This window comes from Trichosurus vulpecula, chromosome 2, assembly GCF_011100635.1.
Source record: "Trichosurus vulpecula isolate mTriVul1 chromosome 2, mTriVul1.pri, whole genome shotgun sequence".
NCBI classification, from domain to species: Eukaryota; Metazoa; Chordata; class Mammalia; order Diprotodontia; family Phalangeridae; genus Trichosurus; species Trichosurus vulpecula.
The window spans coordinates 57,300,676-57,321,845 of NC_050574.1; the positions used below are offsets into that span (position 1 = coordinate 57,300,676).

The 21,170-nt window shown below is 47.7% G+C and overlaps 1 protein-coding gene across 2 annotated transcripts in view; it reads right to left on the minus strand.

The window, feature by feature from the left end:
• The window catches only part of ASAP3 (ArfGAP with SH3 domain, ankyrin repeat and PH domain 3), a 68,237-nt gene extending 48,818 nt beyond the window's left edge, over positions 1-19,419 (minus strand). Inside the window, exon 1 of one of the 2 annotated variants that reach the window (XM_036745486.1) lies at positions 19,344-19,419. In XM_036745486.1, coding sequence (XP_036601381.1) covers positions 19,344-19,418 — 75 coding nt within the window. In that variant the 5' untranslated portion in view covers position 19,419. Of the gene's footprint in view, positions 1-18,065; positions 18,363-19,343 lie in introns of those variants that run through there. The other variant, XM_036745485.1, reaches the window with a different exon arrangement.
• Positions 19,420-21,170: the final 1,751 nt, after the last annotated feature.

Here is a 21,170-nt window from a genome sequence, read left to right on the forward strand (position 1 = left end):
TGCGGCTCCCAGCTCTCAGTCCTGCCAGGAACTGGGGCAATCAGAGAGGGATGGCCTGAATTCTGGAATCCAGCCCCGATCCCCATCACCTCTCACATTTCAAGAGGGAGTCCAGAGATGAGAGGCCCGTGGCTGGCCTCTCCTTCTGGCCTTCCCCAGGGAACCCAGGCTGTACCCTAGAGAATGTCACGACTCAGGAGAGAAAGAGGCACTGGAATTTCAAGGGGATTTTTCAAGGGACACCACAGCGACATTATAGCTATTGGCAGAAGGACACTAGGAGACCACAGTCTCCAGGTGGGGACTTTCCCAGGGAAGGGGATTTTTTGTTGCTATTGTTACGATCTCAATTGCAGCCCTTTTACTGACATCTGGGTGACTTTGGGCCTTGGTTTCCTCATTTGTAAAATGAAGGGGGCTATGTGGGGATACACAGGACACAGCAAGATGCAGTGGAAAGAATGCTGGCCCTGGGGTCAGAGTGAACCCCCAGCAGGTCATTTAACTTCCCTAGGCCGTAGTTCCTTATTTGTAAAGAGTGGGGGGGGGGGTCAGACTAGACTGCCTCCAAGGTCTCTTCTGGTTCTAGAGCCAGGATCTTATGATGAGAAGGTTTCCAAGTTACCTTCCAACTTCAAATTCTATGGTCATTTAGTATTTTTTAAAACCAATTTTTAGTGATCCCTTTGGTTTTCCATTGCCTAAGTTTCCCCTTCCTTCTCCTTTAATAAGAATAGTAGCTGGCCTTACAAAGGGCTCACATATTATCGCATATGATCCTCACATCCACTCTGGGAGGGAAGTGCCGCTATTATCCACATTTTACAGATGAGGAAACTGAGGCAGGCAGTGACTTGCCCAGGGTCACACAGCCAGTAGGTGTCTGAGGCCACATTTGAACTCAGATCCTCCTGACTCCAAGCCTGGCATTCTCTCCACCATATCATCGTCCTCTCCCAGACAGCCATCCTATACAATAAAGAAGGTCATTTAATCTTGATGAAAAAAACCGCCTCCTCAATGATGCAGGTTCAAAACACCACAGTGGGCCTCAGTTTCCACACCTGAAAAATGAGGAATTTGAACCAGATGATCCCTTCAAACTCTGAATCTTGTCATGGTATGATAAATTCAAACTCAGCTAACAGCTATGAAGTACCTACTGTGTGTGTGTGTGTGTGTGTGTGTGTGTGTGTGTGTGTGTGTGAGAGAGAGAGAGAGAGAGAGAGAGAGAGAGAGAGAGAGAGAAAGGCCCTAGGCTTTGAATTAAAAGGGGTGAGGGAGAGAATCACAGGTGCCCTGCTCTCAAGGAGCTTAGATTCAATCTGGCAAGGGGACAGGGGATAAATCTGTATCTACAAGAGGAACAAAACACATTTCTAAGTTCTCCACAGTTTGCTGACTACAACTGTAGGGGTCAGCAGGGTGACTGCTACTGTCCCCATTTTACAGATGACAAAACTGAGTCTAAAGTGGTTCGGTTCCATTCATATAACCCGAGGTGCAGGAGAATCAGTCCCTGCACTCAAGTTTTCCACTGGCAAATCAAATGCTGCAGTGAGGCATGGTATGAGATACGTGCTCTGGAAACATCCAAAGACAAAGCTCTGAGAAACCAGAGACGAGAAAGACTTGGGTTAGTCCAGCATTCCTTGGGACCCCAGGGAAGGCCTCGCCCGAGCTAAGCCCCTCCAACCATGTGCTGATGAAGGCCAGAGCCCTGGTCTGTGGGCCGGCCTGTGGCGCCTCCTCCCCCAGCCCTGGTTCTGGCTGAGCCTTGGAGGAGGAGGAGGAGGAAGAGGAGGAGGACAGAACATAGAGCAAGGGTCTCTCTCTCTCTCTCTCTCCCCCCCCCCCGCCCCTCCCCCCCCGCCTCTCCCTGGGGGCATCTCAGTATCAAGCACAGGCTGGCGGAGATGGCTCACTTCCAAGGCTCACCCCCACCCCTACCGACTGCCCCACTCAGACCTCACAAAGCACAGCCTGGAGACCGGGGATAGAGACCGGGATGGGGGCCAGGGCTGGACCAGAGATTTCATTGGTATAGGGAACTCTCAGGTGAGGAAACGCCCTTTACCGAAGCAAGCTGGCATCCTTTCTGCAGCTTCCAGTGGTAGCGTTGCCTACAGCCATGAGAGGGTGGATGGTTTACCCAGGCTCACGGAACATTTGTCCTATAATGATGTATTTATCCTTGATTAATAATGTACACTTCAGTTTTGCCTTATCTTCCTTGAAGATTGTAATCTCCAGAAAAACAGAAATTGTGTCTTGGCTGACTTTGCACCCCACCTCCACCCCCTTGCACAGGCCCCCACGTATGGCTGATGCTTCAGGTTTGCTGAATTAATGAACGGATGGCGGCTGAACAAATGCGTGTGAACCACTGTCTACACATAGGCTCCATTGGCCAGCGGGGCCAGCTAGGCACACGGGCCAGCCATTCTCTCGAGGGTTCTCATCATTTACTAAACGTTTACTAAGCGCTCACTTTGTGCAAGGCACTGGGGGTACTAGGACACGTGTGTGTCTTCATGTGTCTGTGTGTGTATACCTCACACATGGGGTTATATGCATGTACATATATGTATACATATGGGGCTAGGCACCGGGGGTACAAGGACACACATTGCATGCACATGTGCACAATGCATGTTGGTTGTGTGTGCATGCATGTGTGTATTGTGCTGGGCATGGTGGTTACAAGGAAACACGTGTGCATATGTGTATATATGCTGTGCTAGGCAGTGGGAGTACAAGGAGATACGTGCATGTGTGTGTATGTGTGCATACATGTATACACACGACGGTGGGCACTAGAGTTTTAAAGACATATACATACATACATGTGTATGCACACATATCTTTGTGTTTACACAATATATGCTGTGATGTACGTGTGGAGTGTGTATGTAGCTATATCTATGTCTATGTCTATGAACATGTATATACACATACGCACATATACGTGTACATATATACTGTGCTTGGCACTGGGTGGGCACACGCATGTCCTTGGATCTCCAGTGCCTAGCACAACATGTGTACACACATTATTACATGCACATATAACATGTACACACATAGACATAAGGACATGCACGCCCTTGTCCCTCTGCTGCCTAGCATTATAACAGACATATACATGTGTACACAATTATACATGCATGTATGTGCATATATACTATCTATGGCCTTATAGCCTAGTGCCTAGCCTGGTGTGTGCACATGTACGCACAACCATGTATACGTATACGTGGACATGTGTATGTATATGTGGCCTTGCACCCTCAGTGCCGAGCATAGTATACGTACATAAATGTGCATGTGCTCAGTCATATATGTGTGTGTCCTTGTCCCCCAGCAGTCCAGCACAGTGTGTGTACATATACATCCACATCCACACACATATTCATATTTGTGTATGTGCATACACCGATGTGAGCATATAGATGTGTGTATATGCATATATGTGCTTACACCCCCAGTGTCTGGGACAGCCAGACGGCCAGGCCCGGAGTCAGAAAGATCTGAGTTCAAATCTAGCCTCAGACACTTACTAGCTGTGTGACTCTGGGCGAGTCACTTAACCCTGTTTCAGTTTCTCATCTGTAAAATAGGGAAACACTGGAGAAGGAAATAGTGAGCCACTTTGGTATCTTTGCCAAGAAAATCTGCCAAACAACAATCCCCAGTGCCTAACATGGTATATATACACGTATACAGATATAAATACACACACACATACACAACTATGTTCTTGTATCCCCAGTGCCTGGCACAGTATGTCTACACACATACACACTTGTATACACGAGCTATATGTGTGTGCACACCTATCTATGTCCTTGTATCCCCAGGGCCTAGCACTGTGTGTGTATGCACACAAGACCCTGCTCTTAACAAAACTTACAACCTAATGAGGTCGAGATGTACACACAAATAACTGTACTACAAGGCAGAATGTGACAGAGAACAGAGAAATCCAGGAAAAGGGTTGGGGGGTATCAGAGAAGGGAGAAAATGCTGTCTCCTGGAGGCAATCAGAAAAGGCTTCCTGGAGGTGGTGGCTCAGGGGTTGGCTGTTTAAGGAAGAGAAGACCTTTGGGAGCCTGAGTCTAGGGAGGTGGGCAGGGAATCTATTCCAGCTATAAGCAAAGGCAGGAGAATGAGGGACCATGGCCAGTGTCTTAGTTGGGTTAAAACAGAGAAAAAGGGGCAGCTAGGTGGCTCAGTGAGTAGAGCACAGGCCCTGGAGTCAGGAGGACCTGAGTTCAAATTTGGCCTCAGACACTTGACACACTTCCTAGCTGTGTGACCTTGGGCAAGTCACTTAACCCCAACTGCCCTGCCTTCCCCCCTCCAAAAAAAATTAAAAAGAAAAATCAGAAAACATGAGGGGGACTCACTCTTATGGGATAAGACCGGACAGGTCAGACAGAGGTAGCCTGTGAAAGGCTTCAGGAGAGTAGGCTCTGAGGAGTGCCGTGTGTGTGTGGGGGGGGGGCAGGGAGAGAAGGAGGGAGAAGAAAGATGGAAAGAGAGGGAGGGAGGAGAGATGAGGGGGGAAAGGGGAAGAGAGAGAGTAGTTTTTCCTACTCAGGCAGGACAGGAGGACGACAAAGAGGACAGACAGACAGAGGCAAGAGGCAAAGATCCCCTAGGCCAGATGCTCTCCCCACCCTGAGACTGACTCAGATGAGGTGGTGTGGTGGATAGTGTTGGATTTGTGAGTAAGGAATACTAGAGCTTCCTCCAGCCCTCGCTAGCTGCATCATCCTGGGCAAGACGCTGTGAGTCTCGGTTTCCTCATCTGTAAAATGGGGATAATCATAGCACCTACCTCCTGTCTAGACCACAAGAAATAACACACCTGCTACCTGCTAGCTCTTATTATTATCATTATTAGGCCCGGCTCTACTACTGGCCTAGAGCAAATTACTCCTGGTCTTAATCTCTTCTTCTGTGTGAGTCCACTGCCTGGCAAATATGCACGATCTCTATAACTATGTACTGGGGGCAGCTAGGTGGTGCCATAGTGCACAGACTGTTGGGCCTGGAGTCAGGGAAGACTTGTCTTCCTGAGTTCAAATCTGGCCTCAGACACTTACTAGCTGTGTGACCCTGGGCAAGTCACTCAACCCTGTTTGCCTCAGTTTCATCATCTGTCATATGAGCTGGAGAAGGAAACGGCAAACCGCTCCAGTATCTCTGCCAAGAGTCAGACACAACTGAACAAAAGGGCTTGTTACACCAGTCCTGGCTGAGTAGAAAGAACACGCCACTTTCTCTATTGTTGTGTAATCGTTTTTTCACTTTCTATAGGGTGTCCCAAAAGTCTTAGTGCAATCCTGAATCACTTTTGGGACACCCTGTATTTATTCTGGGCCTACTTTCTACGCACCCATCTGTGCAACATTATTTCACCTTCCTCACTCCTTTCACACTCCAACCCCCAGCATGGGGGCTCCCTGAGGCCAGGAACTGTTTTGTCTTCGCATCCCCAACACCCCAGTGTGGTGGCTGGCACTGTTAATCAGTCACCACGAATTTACTAAATGTGTTGTATTAATGTTACAGGCTCAGAAAGACCCTCGATAAATGGTCGTTGGGTTGAACTAAATCAAGATGCTCTCTCCCCTCGAGCTCACCAATAGCGAGGAAGTGGAATTTTAAAAACCTAGTTCTGAGTCGAAGCTGTGGTGAAAGCAAGTCGAAGCAAGCTGTGTGAGCTCGAGCAAGTCAAAATTCTCCTCTGAGTGACTGTTTCCCTATCTGTAAAATAGAGGTAATATTTGCACTTCTTCTCTCACAGGGCTCTTGTTAAGGAAAGTACCTTGTAAAAGCTAATGTACTTCAGAAAGGGGGGAGAGTATTATTAGTAATAGCGATGAACTTTTTCTTTTCCTCATTCAATGAACCATAAAGTCTAGAACTGGAAGGGAACTTAGAAACCTCATCGTTCTGACACTTGCTCCCATTTTAGTGATGAGCAAACTAAAGCGAGCCAATATGCTCATAAAATCCTACCTCCTCCACCAATGACCAAAAAGAAATCCTCCATCTCCAGCGCCATATTCATAGAAGGAGTAGCAAAAAATTGAAAAGAAAAGGGGTGCCCATCGATTGGGGAATGAGCAAAACAGTCATGTTAAACGAGTGCCTGGCACACAGTAGGTGCTTAATGAGTATTTATAGAGCGATTGGCTAACGAATGGGATGGAATGTTGCTGTGCCTGGAGAAAGGAGAAAGGGAAAAATTCAGAGAGAAACAGAGGGGAAGACCCACGGCAATTGACGAAGAGTGAAATGAGCAAGACCAAGAGGCTGAAATACACAAGGACTACAGTAATGTCAGGAAACAAGTGCCCCCTTCTTCCTTCCCTAGCCAGGGAGCCAGTATCTCTTCCTGAAGGAGATGGGGCCTATTAGTGAGTCGTCAGAATGCCCCGCCTTAGCACAGAAAAGGGATGAGGAGATTCACCTCTTTTCTTTCCTTTGAGAGACCCGATCTATGAGGGTGCTCAGGGCTGTTACAGGGAAGGAGGAAAGGAGAGGACCAAGTAAATGACTGTGATGTAAAACAAAAGGCAGAAATAAACCTTATTTTTTTCCTTCTTTCTTCTTTTTTTTTTTGTAATAACTGAAATAACCGAGGCCCAGAAAGGGGAAGTAATTTGAGCAAGTCCACATAGTAGCAGAGCCAGGACTGAAACTAAGGGGCTTGGATACTGAAGATAGCTTTCTGTCAACTAGAACTTCCTCTTTCCAGCTCCTAACATCTGCTTCTAATGCATGTGAGTTATATTCTAAGGGCCCTCCCAGCTCTGACATTTCATGTTCCAAGGGCCCTCCCAGCCCTGACATCCTGTGTCCTAAGGCCCCTCCCAGCTCAGACATTCTGTGCTCTAAGGGCCCACCCGGCCCTGACATTCTGTGTCCTAAGGGCCCTCCCAGCGCTGACATTCTGGGTTCTAAGGGCCCTCCCAGCTCTGACATTCCATGTTCCAAGGCCTTTCCTGCTCTTGAGTTAAGAGGTTCTGGGTTCATTTCTTACTACCTAGGTAACTTTGGGTAAATCACTAATTCCCCTTGTCTTATTTTCCTCAGCTGTAAAATAAAGAGGCTGGGCTCAATGACCTCTGAGGTCCCTTCCAGCTCTAGAACTATGATCCAGGGACCTTGGTGCAAATCCTGGCTCTTCCACTCAATACTTGTGCAGCCTTGGTAAACCATTTCACTTCCCTGGGCCTCAGCTTTCAGAAAACGAAGAGATTGGACGAGCCAGTCTCTCAGGGCCTCCAGCTCCAAACCTAGGACCCCACGACCTCTGTTATATTCTAAGGTCCCTTACAGCTTAGATGATTATGGACTGTGCTAGAGCTCCTTCTAGTTCTAAATCCTATGATGCATAAGGCAAATATGCTCTCCTTCCATTACAATATGACCTCCTTGAGAGCAGAGATGAAGTTTTTTGTTTTTTAACCTCAGTGCCTGGCATATAGTAAGTACTTAATATATGCTTGTTAGCTTGAGTTGACCAATCTGTAGGTTTGGACAGAGCAACCCATTTCAGAATAACCAGGGCATTCATCTGTGACCCTCCTACCGCAAATACTGGGTGCTAGGCCACAGACGCACCTCCAAGTCAAGCTCCCTGAGAGGCTGAAGGATGGAAGTGGCCTGTGTACAAATGTGCCACAAAACTATTTTCATAATGACTAATAAAAGCAATCCCATTTATATTCGTAGAACCACCATAATAACAACTAATAAAAGCAACCATGCTTCTACAGTCCCTCATCTGATCCTCTCAATGTCCTTGGGAGGCAGGCAGCTCAGCCATTACTAATGCCAACAGCCTGGCGTAAAGCCTGAGTGTTGGATGTGGAGTCAGGAAGACCTGAATTCAAATCTCACTTCAGACATTTTTTTGGTGTGTGACCTCAGGCAAATCACAATCTCTCTGAGCTCCCTCATCTGTAAAGTGGAGAAAATACTATTCATCTCACAGTGAGACTCCAATAAGGTAACATATGCAAAGTGTTTTCCTCTCCCTTACCCCAGGTGGTCCTGCTAGGAAAACCCAGTTTTTTCTTAACCTGCTTGAAGCATCAAAATCGATAGACTATACGCTTATGCTATTCCTATGAAGTAACTCCGACAAATATGGAAGGATGACTATTTATAAACTCCTCTTTCTATAGCCAGCAAATTGAATGACAGCCCTTCCTTTTTTTTCCTAGCCCAATTTATGGTCATGCAAAATACTTGATATAAATTAATAATTGTGATGTATTTCTACATACGTGTGCATGTATGTGCATGTGCGTATGCATGTATGCGTACTATATGAGAGAAACCTTGGTGTGGTGAAGAAAGTCCTGGACTTAACAAATAGAATGGGGCTCAAATTCAGCTCAAGACCTTACTAATTATGTGGCCCTGGGCCACATAATTATTGTTAGTTTGTTCCTCTCATCTTAGCAATGAAGACAGCAAAGGACCTGGAGTCAGGCAGACCAGAATTCAAATCCATCTGCAGATTCTTAGTAGCTGTGTGACCCTGGTTAAGTCACTTAACCCTGTTTGCCTCAGTATTCTCATCTGTGAGATGGGGGTAACCATAGAACCGCCTTCCTAGGGTATGGATCCAGTGAGCTAATATTTACAGTGTTTTGCAAACCTCAGAATATCATTCTTATTAACTATCAGTTATTATCATCCCCATTTTATAGACAGGAAATCCAATGCATGGAGAACTTGATCCAAGTCAGATAGAACTTGTAGCACAGCTGGGACCAGACTGTCTCAGTGGCTCCCGGTCCAGGCCTTTATACCATTTACACCAAACTGGCTTTCTTGCCAGTCTTCACACACTATATATATACTTCATTTGTCTCCTCCACACCTTTGCCATGCCTGTCCCCTATGCCTGGAATGCCTTCCCTTCTCACTGCCACCTCTTGGAATCCCTATTTCCTTCAAGACGCTGCTTAAGCACCACTTTCTGAGTGAGGCCCGGCCTACTCCAACAGTCAACAGTGCCTCTTTTCCACTTCCCTGACCTAGAAAAAAAAAATCTCTTCTGCCTATAACTATATATGTGCATGTAGTCCCCCCCTTTTAGAATGTAAACTTTCACTTGGGTCCTTGTAGCCCTAGCATCTAGTACCGTGTCCGGCACACAGGAGATATTTAATAAATTCTTATTAATTATCAGATTGTTGACCAGAGAACCAGAGGGCCAGAGTCCTCTTTCAGTCAGCAACATGGAATAGTGACCCCACATCGAGAAGCTAGGCTGGGCACTGGCCTAGGTAGTCAGAGGAACATTCTGCCAACATACCCCCTCACCCACGAGGTTTCTTCCAAGGCCTTGCCAGGCTGGGTTCACCCCTGGAAGAAGCAACAGTTTTTAAAAAATCAACATCAGAAGGAAAAAGGACCCACATGTACAAAAATATTTATAGCAGCTCTTTTTGTGGTGGCAAAAATTGGAAATTGAGGGGATGCCCATCCATTGGGAAATGGCTGAACAAGTTGTGGTATATGAATGAAATGATTATTGTGCTAGAAGAAATGATGAACAGACGGATTTCAGAAAAACCTGGGAAGACTTGTATGAACGGATGCTGAGTGAAGTGAGCAGAAGCATGTGTATGGTAACCATGACCAGCTTTTATAGACTTAGCTCTTCTCAGCAATACAATGATCCAAGACAACTCCAAAAGACTCATTATGGAAAATGCTGTCCACATCCAGAAAAACAACTATGGAGTCTGAATGTAGATTGAAGCAGACTCTTTGCTCTTTTTTTGTTTTTTTTTTTTGTGGTTTTTTCCTTTTGTTCTGTTCCTTCTTTCACAACATGACTAATGTGGAAATACGCTTACATGATTGCACATGTGTAACCTATATCAGATTGCTTGTCATCTTGGGGGGATGGGAGGGAGGAAGAAAGGGGGAAAATTCTGAACCTCAAAATATTATCAAAATGAATACTGAAAATGATCTTTACATATAATTGGAAAAAATAAAATACTATTTACCAAAGATATATAGATAAATAGATAGATAGATAGATAGATAGATAGATAGATAGATAGATAGATAGATAGACAGACACTGATTATATTAGGGAAAAATCAACATCAGGAGAAACAAAATGAGTTCCCATCAACTGAGGAAATGCATTATTGTGGTGCTGGGACTGTAAGAAAAGACAATTATGAAGACTGCAGAGAAACCTAGGAAGAGCTATATGAACTGATGTAGAATTGATAAGCAGACCCTAGAGAACAATGTACCTGGTGATTACAACAAAGCAAATGGAGAACTTGCTGGAAGGAAGTCCAACTCTAAGTAACTGAGGAAACTAGTAATGATACTATGGCACAGATAATGTCTCAGCAGACAGGTGGGGGTCTATCAGGGCAGTACGTTGCATACAACTAATGGATGAAGTCGCTGTATTAGTTATTCGGTTTTATCTGTTTTTCTCCGTTATAAAGGAGGAGAGGGAAGAGGGCATATCCAGAAATGACTGTGATAGTGACATCACCTTAAAATTTAAAAAACAGGGGCCATTTCCTCCTCCCTCGCCCTCTCTTGGGACATGCTCAATTGACATTCCTGGTTCCAAGGGTTGTCTGGAACCCTTAAGCAATGGTGAGGTGAAGGGGTAGAGTCTTTGGATTGGCGCTTGATACACTCATTTTTTTAACTGTACTGTTTAAAAAAAATAAGAGGTCAGTCAATTGTAAGTCAATTTTTTGTAAGTCAATTCTCCCATTAGAATGGAAGCTCCCTAAAGATGTCTTTATGCTCTTCTTTGTCCCCTCTGTGCTTAGTACAGCACCTAGCACTTAAGAAATGCTTGTTGACCGACCAACTGAAGGTTTGAAAAATAAACATATCGGATTTTTTAAAAGCATAATGACTTGTGGAATAATGGACAGAAGGCCAGCATTTGTTTCCTGAAGGGTTCAAGTCCTCCCTCAGAGAAGCTGCCGATCTGCACCTGGGACGGGAGTTTCCACATTCAAGTGACCCCTCTGAGGTGCAATCACACAGACCGAATTATTCTGTTTCCTCATTTGATCTTTACAACAGAATTGTGAGGTCATCACCACAAAGACTGTTATCTTCATTTTACAGATGAGAAAGCTGAGAGGTGAAGGAATTTACTCATGACCAGGTAGCCGAGGAGAAAGAGGAAGAGGACAAGTCACATCTGCAGCGGCCTTTTGGGACTGAAGAGTGCTTTCCATCAACTATCTCGGGGGAGCTTGGCAGGAGAAGTGACCAGTGGGGCTGGGGTTCAAGCCATTTCTCCTATATGATATTGTCTCTGGGAGGACAGGCCACTCTGGCTAAAGCTAGGAGTCAGGGGAAAGATGAGACTAAAGACCCACTGCAGCCTCTCCACTCCTTCTAGAAGACCAGAGTAGACGAGAAGTCACGGCTTGAGAAGCCAGGGGCTATTTGGCTCTCCTGATTCACAGATGGACAAGATAGACATCCAGAGATGGAGGAGAGAGCAATGGACACTTGGATGAGTGGCCTTGGTGAAGTGACTTGGCCTCTCTCTCAGGCACAGTTTTCTCATCTGTAAATTGGGCTCTAATAATAGCACCTGCCTTCCTGACTTCTAGAATTCTAGCCACTATATGGCTTGGTGGGGAAAAGGTTAGAATGTTGGACTTGTAATCAGGAAGACCTGAGTTCAAATCCTGCCTCAGACACCTAATCCTTCTTAGTAATAGTGTCTTCCCTCTGTTAATTATTCCCCATTTATCCTGCATACAGCTTGTCTGTATATATTGGTTTGCATGTTGGTTCTCCCATTAGATTGTATGCTCCTTGAGGGCAGGAACTGTCTTTTGCCTCAATTTGTATCCTTGGCACTTCGCGCAGTGCCTGGCATTAATCAATGTTGACTGACTGATCATCTGTGTGACCCTGAACACTCGACATCAAAGGTGCCAAGTTCATCTGCTACATCCGGGCCATCACCAGTGGGCTTGACTTTTGTCCTGCCACTAGATTTCAATGACTCTGGAAGAGAGAGTGAGGCTGATGACTTTGGACAACTCTGCTTCGCTTCAATCCAATTCACACCCAAGGCGAGACATCACCTCACGATATCGTTGGTTCTCTTTGAAAACGAAAGATGAACCAAAACAACAAGGTGACCCTGGGCAAGTCACTTGACCTCTCAGAGCATCGGTTTCTTCAACCGTACAACGACAGCACCTCCCTCCCAGGGCTGCTGTGAACATCCATTGAAATAATAATTGCAAAGCGCTCTGCACACTTTGAAGCTCTAGGTAAACGCTTTGCTGCTATTACTGGCTTCCTCATGCGGTGGTTATAAAGATAAAAGGAACTTACTTTGTGAACCTCACTTGCTGTTCTTATTCCAGATGAGAGCAAGGCCCAGAGAGGTTAGTTCACTGGCTCAATGTCACACAGCTAGGAGGTAGCCAAAGTGGGGCTCGACCCTAGATCCAGCATTCTTCCCATGCCAGAGGTCAGAGGAGAGAGGGGTGGTGGGTGCTCACCAGTACCTTCCAGGAGCAGGCACAGACCTGCTGGGCTTTGAATGGTTGGCATGCCCTCAGCAGGACTGGGAAAGGGGGAGGAAGCAGGAGATTCTGGGTTTTGAACTGAAAGAAGCCCCTTTTGACCGATGCGGAAGCCCAGAGAGTTAAAATGATTTCCCAAAGCCATAGAGAGCATCATGGGAAAGGCGAGGGGAGGAATAAGCATTTATTAAGAGCCTACTACATGCCAGGCTTTACAGACATCTCTTCGGGGAAGAAGCACCGGCATGTTTGCTAAGCATGGAGGAGAAGATGGAGCTGCAGATGGCCTGAGGGGCAAACTTGCCTATGCTATGTGACCTTGGCCAGATCATTTCTCTCTGGGACTTAATTTCCTCTTCAGCTGAGGAGGTTGAACAAGATTATACTTAAGTTCTAAATCTAAAGATCCAGGATCCTGGCTCCTGCCAAATAAGATCTGGCCTTTTCCTTTACCTCCTCAAACCTCAGCATTCCCATCCAAAAAATGGGGTTAATACAATTCCAAATACCCAGCCCACAGGGTTGTTGTAAGGAATGCGGTTTTGTAAACCATAAAGGTCTTCATAAAAAGTCTTTTTCTAAAAAAGCATTAAATTTTTAAAAAATATGCTTCATCAATAAGTTTGTTTTTACACCCTCCAAATTTCACCCAGTTTCTCTCCCCTTCCAGAAAGCCATCTCTTATAACAAAGTTCTTAAAGTATTACTGTTATGGAAAGGATAGCCTCGGCCTTTTCAGTGGATAAATGGGCCAAGCCATTTTCCTGCTGTGATTTTTCTAAATTCAATATTCTGCAGACCATTGGGCAGGTGAGTAAAGTGGCTGCTTTCAGTGGTTGAACAACTAATCCTCGACAGCATCCTTGATAGGTCCAGTAGAAGGAGGGATGAGGAGGGGATTATGTGCCCCATCATGTTTCCACGTTGTTTCGATTTTCTCCTTCTAGGTCTCTCTACAGTGGAAGCTTTTCTTCTACACACCTTGGATACTTCGAGTATTTGCTGTGGTGTCATCTATTAAAAATGGCACTCGCATGTGTTTATGGATCAACATTAATGATTATAATTATGATAACTACTCCTAATATATAAACTATTCCTATTCTGAAAATGAGAGACAATGGGCAGATAGGTGGCGAAGTGGATAGAGTACCTACCGGCCCTAAAGAAAGGAGGACCCGAGTTCAAATCCAGCCTCACACACTTACTAGCTATGTGACCCTGGGCAAGTCACTTAACCCCAACTGCCTCAAAAAAAGAATGAGAGACAACAGATCGACAGCCTGAGAAGGACCGCAGCATCCTCAGATATCCTAAAAGAATAGAGGAAGGCCACCCAGTCCCAGCCTTGGAGGTAGGTCTTATTATTTTCACTTTACTGAAGAAGAAACTGAATCTCAGAGACATTAAGGGACTTTCTAAAGGTCGCAGAGATATCTTCTTGAGATCACAACCCTTTGAGTGAGTCAGGGTAGATCTTAATAGCCCCACTTTACAGATTAGGAAACTGAGGCTCAGAGTTATGAAGAAAGTTTCTAAAGGTCATAGAAGAATCCTCATTTGAGATAACACTGTGAAGGAGGCGGGGGCGGTCTTATTAGCTCCATTCTACAGACGAGGAAACTGAGGTTCAGAGCCTCTGAGACCTGAACATGGCCGTTGTCAGACTGGAAAGAATCAGGGTCGAGGGTGAACCTGAGGGAGCCTGAGAGGAGGGAATGCTGGAGTAAGGGTCTGGGAGCATCAGAAGAGGCCCTACAAACAAGGGATGAGCCTTAATGAGGAGTGGGGCTGTTTGTTCTTCTGGGACTGAAGGCGCAAGGAATGAGGTGGGGGGAAGGGAAAGAGATGGAGGTAAGAGGCTGAGGAAGCTCCCATCAGATGGCCTCAATCTTTTCAGTAGGTGGGCTGGGGATGAAGGTGGGGTTGGTGACTAGAGGAGAGAAGAAAAGATTGGGAACAAATCTCTAGAGAAGAGAGAGAGATAAGGAGCCAAGAAAGAGAAAGGAAGAAGGATTTTTGAGCAGAAGCCAAAGCCCAGCTGAGGGTGAGGTACCATGAATTTGTGGTGGGTGAAACCAGCTTGATTTCATGATTTCATCAACTGCCTGGGAACGGGAGCAGAGACACCAGGGGTCAGGGTGGAGGGGTTACCCAGAGATGAGGATTCCAAGGTCAGGGGCAACGCACAGCTTAGTAGCTAGGGATACACAGGTGTGGGCCTACTATGTACTCAAGGAGAAAAAAGAAGCCAACATTGGGAGGCTGGACCGGGAAAATTGGGACAAAAACAACAATAATAGCTGACATTTAGAGGTTTGTAAGATCTCCCTCTCACCTTACAAAAGAAATGGAACCTCCTTTGAGCGGAGGGGCAGTTTTTGTTTTGTCCCAGAACCAGCACACAGTAGGTATTTAATAAATGATGGTTGAATTGGATTGAATATGAACAAAAGAGGGAGAAAGATATAAGGACTGGAGGTGGTTGGTGGGGAGTATTTAAAAGTTCTGGGTCGTGGAAATAAGGCGATCCTGAGATGGAAAGAGCTAAAATGTGGCCAGGTTTATGTTTTTGAGTCTAGGTTCAAATCCCAACTTGGCTACTTGGGACTCTATGGGACCCTAGGTAAGTCAATGAGACACCTAAGGTGTCAGTTTTCTTAACTGAAGAATGAAGGGATTGGCTTAGATGGCCCCTGACATTTCCTCCCAATGCTTAAAACAATATCTGGAATACAGTAGGTGCTTAATAAATCCTTGTAGATTGAATGGATAATTAAATCTAGTAGTATAGCTGAGGTAGGTCAGATTGTTAGTTAGAGATATGTCAACACAAATACTGAAGTTCCAAGGATGGGGGTTGGGGGAGAGGGGGAATGATGGGAAGGGAGATCATAAGGCAGGGAGGAAGACCCTGGAGCCAGGTGCTAATGTCAGGCAATGAGCTGAGCAAATGTTTTTGATAAGTTTGGGTGAGTGATATCAGGAGGGATAAGGAGAGAGGGGTAGAAATGGATGGAGTGGCCTTTGAAGTCACTAAGATCATGGAAGGATGGCAGTGGAAGGTTGGTCTGAAAGCATCACTGAGGAGGCAAAAAGCACATCCCTGTCCCTTCTCCTGGCCTCCCATCAGGCAGATGGTTACATGGGACCGGTGTCCTCAGGTTTTGTCAAAAGAGAGGAGGCAGAGACAATACTTGCTGAAAGGCTGCCACGTTCCCAAGCCAAAATGGGGACCAGCTTGACCTGGTCTGAACCAGGGCATAGATAACGAGGTCCTAACCTACTGCTGCTGCTGTCCTTCTCAGTAGCCCATGCCAAAGGCTGCCTCCTTCCTCTCCCCTCCCCTCCCCTAGCACACAGAAGGAAAGGCCCACACGCATAGGGTAGGCCTTATGTGTGAGTATAAATGGACACTTCTGTCTACAGAGAAGTATTCATAGTGTGGCCTGTCAGGGATGGGGGTTGGAATGAAGCTTATTTAATTTTTAACAAATGATCTTGCAGAAGGAGCACCCAGTGAAATCCCCGGGATCCTCAGCATTCACTTCTCTTGGGCATGGAGAGCGAGAATTTTAGACCCTTTCATTTGGGGGTGGGGGGATAGATTCTAATCTAGACATCTGGTCCAACCCAAACCTGTGCAGAGATCTGCTGTATAACTGTATAACAATCAGTCCACAGGGTGGCTGTTTGAAGGCCTTGGTAATGGGGAGCTCACTACCTCCCAAGGCTCACTACCTCTTGAGGAAGATCATTGTGTAAAGTGGGGCAGAAAAGGAGTCAGTGGCCACCAGGCAAAGGTAGTGAAATGTACTGAGGATGCCTCGAAGCATGGTGGACAACCTGATGGATTTAGATATTCTGAGGTCCTGAGGTTGCCTGTGTGATCTTTAGCACATCATTTGATTTCCTTGGATCTCCATTTTCCCCAGCTCTAAAATGATAGGGTTGGATGAGATGACCTATAAGGTACCTCCTGGTATATATAATTCTATATATCCCAATTTCATTTCATCTTGTAAGATTCAGCCCAGTGTTCTGACCTAACCTGCTGCCCTTCTCTATCCAGGGGTGAGGAACCTGACCTGCAGCCTCGAGGGCACACGTGGCCCTCTAGGTCCTCGGGTGCAGCCTTTTGACTGAGCCCAAGTTTTACAGAACAAATCCTTTTATTAAGGGGATTTGTTCTGTGAAGTTTGGATTCAGTCAAAGGGCCGCACTTGAGGACCTAGAAGGCCACGTGTGGCCTCGAGGCCGAAGGTTCCCCACCCTTGCCCCTCCCCTCCCCCAACACACAGCAGTGGGGGAAGGCCCACACATAGGGTAGGCCTTATACGTGACTATAAATGGATACTTCTCTTTGGATTCCAACTCTGTCATTCAGAGAGTTAGCGAAGTGCTCCCAACTCTGTGTCGCCTGCGAATCTGGAGTGCATGCATGCTTTTCTCCAAATCATGGACAAATGTGTTAAACTGACAAGGGCTGAGCACAGATCTCTGTGGCACTCCCCTAGAGACTGCCAAGTGGGCAATGAAGCATTCATTCGTGAATGCCTACTCTTACCCTTTTATGAAATGATGTCGAATGAAGTAAGCAGAACGGAAAACAATATGTGTAAATAAAACGACTACAACGTCAATAAAAAAACCCAACGAAACAAAACTAAAGCAGAGAAGGGCAGGGATCCTGCCCTCATGTCACTGACAGTTGGTGAAACAAGACAAAACATGGATAAAAAGAACAATAGCTAACATTTTGAAAGCACTTCGACGTTAGCAAAGCCCGTTGGAACTGTGATCTCTTATCACCCTCTGGAAGGTACATGTTATTGTCCCTGTGCTGCCAAGGAGGAAACAGCCTGGGAGAAATTCGGGGCTTTCTCCAGGGTCATATGGCTACTAAGTGTCAGAGGCAGGATTCAAATGAAGGTCCAGTGCTCTGTCCGCTACCGTGACATATAAGTTTGTGTGAGGGGAATTCAGGAAGATGACCATGGGCTGGAATTAATCCGGACAGGCTTCAAGGAAGAGGAAGTCTCCTCGGGTCTTCAGTGGGCAAGACTCAGTTGGGTTTAGTGAAAAGAGGGTTGAGTTTGTAGCCAGAAGACGTGAGTTTGGATATCCTTACTGTGCCCTAAGTATCTAGATGACCTTGGGTCCGTCACTGGGCTTGTTTTCTGGTCTGTGAAATGGCCCAGAGGGTCACTAAAGTTCCCTCCATCCCTGAATCGCGATCCTAGGAACTGTCCCCCAGCCCGAGACAGCTTGAGGAGCCCTGGGCTTTCCCATTCCGGGTGACCTTACCTGCTCTCGGATGCGCAGGGTCTGGGGCACATGCCCGGCACGGACCGACCTGGCAGGCCCGGGAGGTGTCCGGGTCAGGCTCTGCCCCTCCTCCCCGGCCCCTCAGAGAGGGAGGGACCCTTCGGGTGGGACACGCCCCCCCACCCAGTCCCGGAGTCTCCCCCTCACCTCCTCCCGGGCCAGAGCCGCCCCCCGGCATCGGGGCATCTTGGCGGCGAAGGCGAGCGCGGCGGGGCCACCCTGGGAGCTAAGGTCTTCCGCGGTGACCGCCAGAAATTCGGCGACGCTGAGCTGCTCCGGCATGGCTGGGGCTGGGGTCCGGCCCGGGGCGCGGGGCGCGGGGGGACGGGCAGCTGCGCCGGCTGGGTCAGACCGAGCAGTGCTAGCGCGCCGCGCCGGGCCGCCTCTCGCTGCCCTGCCTGGGCACAGTCCGAGTCCGAGGGACCGCCCCACCCCCGCCTCCCTCCTCCTACGGCCAGCCCCTGCGAGCACCCTCCTCCACCCCCAGCCGGCTAGGTCCGCCCCCTCGAGTCCCCATTGCCCTTGGCCCCCACCTTGCCCCGCCCCCACTCCCTAGACCTCCCACCCCCTCCAAATCCCTCCCACTCCCGCCCCAGGTCCCCCATTCCTCCTGCAGACCCCCCTTCCAAACCCCTCCCACTGCCGCCCTCAAGGTCCCCCATTTCTTCTCCAGCACCCCATTCCCTCCAAGTCCCTCCCCCATTCCTCCTGCAGCCCCCGCCCCTTTTGGTCCCTCCCCCTCCAGACCCCATCCCCATTCTCCCAGGTCTGCCCCCATCTCATCCCTCCCCCTCTAGACCGCCCTAGACTCTGCAAGGCCCTCCGCTCCACCTCCCGGCCGCCCCACTGCGTTCGCCCCTCCCCTTTCAAGTCCCCGCTAGCCCCGCCCCCAGGTCCAGTCCAGCTCCTTCCCCTTTCCCTCCTTCCCACCTGGGCCCCGACGCCGTAGCCCCGCCCTCTGCCTCCCCGCCTGGGGCTCCCCGCAGTCATGTGGGCTCAGCCTGTTTTCCCCCTACCCCGTCCAGCCCCTGCTTCTCCGGGCTCCTGCCCCGCCCAACTCTTGGCCCCGGGCCCAGGAACACTGCCCCATCCCCCCTAACCCGGCTGTACTGGCCCGACTTCTCCAGGACGTTGGGAGGTTCCCCCCATCCCTTAGACAGCCGCTCCCGGTCCCTTCCCCCCACAAAACAATCGTTGCCCTTATGAGCCCTCCAGTCTTCCATTTCCAGGGCTATTACAGTTTACAAAGTGCTTCTCACAAAACCGAAACGCTAAGTCAGTTGTTGTGCGAGTGTCAATATCCTCGGTTTACAGAGGAGGAAACTGAGGCCCAGAGAAGGGCAGTGATGTCAGGAACTCATAACCCAAAGATATGAACCCCAACCTCCTGACTCTCACTCCCCACCCCGTGTGGGGGGTCCTCACCTTCCCCCAAAAAACAAAGGCCAGCCTCTGGCTCCTGATGGGGACTTCCCCTTTCTTGCCTCTGGCCCGGGCCATTCTCCAGTCACCCGGCTCCGTAATACCGGACTCCTCCCTTTCCCATCTTGTCCGTGCCCACAGTCACCCAACCCACAGCCCAATTCCTTTCCCTATTGGGTCACAGGGCAGGTTCGGAACTAGGAGGGACTTTATTTGTCCAAACTCCTTACTCTGCAGAGGAGAAAACAGGCCCGGGAGCGGGGTGGGGTGGTGGTAGTGGTGTGACTTGTCTAAGGTCAGTCAACAAACATCTAGTAAGAGCTTATTATGTGCCAGAAGCTAGGAAGGAAGGCAAAACTCGGTCCCAGTTCTCAAGGAGCTCCTGTTATAACAGGTGAGACCACATACAAACAACTGTGGGGACAAGATATTTACAGTGTCAACTGAAGGTAATCTCAGAGCTTGAGGTACTAGCAGTAAGGGGAGGTGGAGGGGAGGGGCAGAGACATCTGCAGAAGATGAGATTTGAACTGCTTCTTGAAGAAAGCCAAAGAAACTAGGAGTTAGAAGTGAGAAGGGAGGGCACTCCAGGCATGAGCTACAGCCAGTGCAAAAGCCCTGAATCTGGAGATGGATTTTTTGTGCCTTGAGAACAGGACATAAGGCAAATGCGGCTGAATCATAGAGTTTATGGAGGGAAATAGTATGTAAACATCTGGAAAGGTAGGAAAGGGCCAAGTTGTGAGGGGTTTTAAGGTTGAGGGGTTGTGAGGGGTTAGTAGGATTTTATATGTGACCCATAAGGAGACACCAGAATTTACTGAGTGGGGGTGGGGGTGACAGGATTACACATTCCCTTTAGGAAAACCACTTTGGCAGCTTAGTGGAGGATGGATTGGTGTGGGGGCCCAAAGCTATTTACAATGGTGCAGATGGGATTTGATGAGTTTCTGTACAAGGGCCATATGAAAAATAGAGAGAAGGGGACAGATACCAGAGAGGTCAAGGTAAAAACAAAATTTGACAACAGAATTGATATGAGTGAGCATGAGTGAAGGACTTGAGGATGACATTGAAGTGGCAAGACCAGGTGACTAGGTTGGGATGCCCTTGACAGAAACACAAAAGTTAGGAAGGGAGGTAGGCTTTGGGGAAGAAAGATTATGAGTTAAAAGTACCCACCAGATAGCCAGAGGCATTTAGTGATACTGGACTGATAGTCAAGAGAGAAATTAGGGCTAGATGTGTAGAGATCAGGGAATTGCCTGCAACAGAGATAATGGTTGAACCCAAAGGAGCAGATGCGATCACCTGCAAAGGAGCTGGAGTCAGAGAACAGTCAGAGAAGTGGGAGGAGAACCAGAAGAGAGCAGCACCAGGAAAACCTAGGAAAGGAGTGGGGGTGGGGAGGGGAGGGTGATCAGCAGTGTCCAAGACTGCAAGAGAGGTCAAGAAGGATGGGAACTGAGAAGAAGCTGTTGGATTTGGCAATTAAGAGACCACCGGTAACTTTGGAGAGAGCTTGCCCAGGGGAATGATGAGGTCAGAAGCCAGATGGCAAAGGGTTTGTTGTTGTTCACCCTTCATTCTCAGACCAATGACATCAGGAGAGTGATGTCTTGACTTGCAGGTGAATTGGGTTTAAGTGAAGTAGAACCATGCAGAGTCACCAGCCTCATTCTCTCCTCCAGAATCATCAGAGTCCAGGTTTAAGACATAGGTCAAGATGACGAGCAGTGGACCCCTGCAAATGGTTTAGAAGAGAGTGAAAAGAGAGAAAATAGAGGTACCTAGTGTAGACAGCTTTCTGAGGAGTTTAGTCATGAAGGG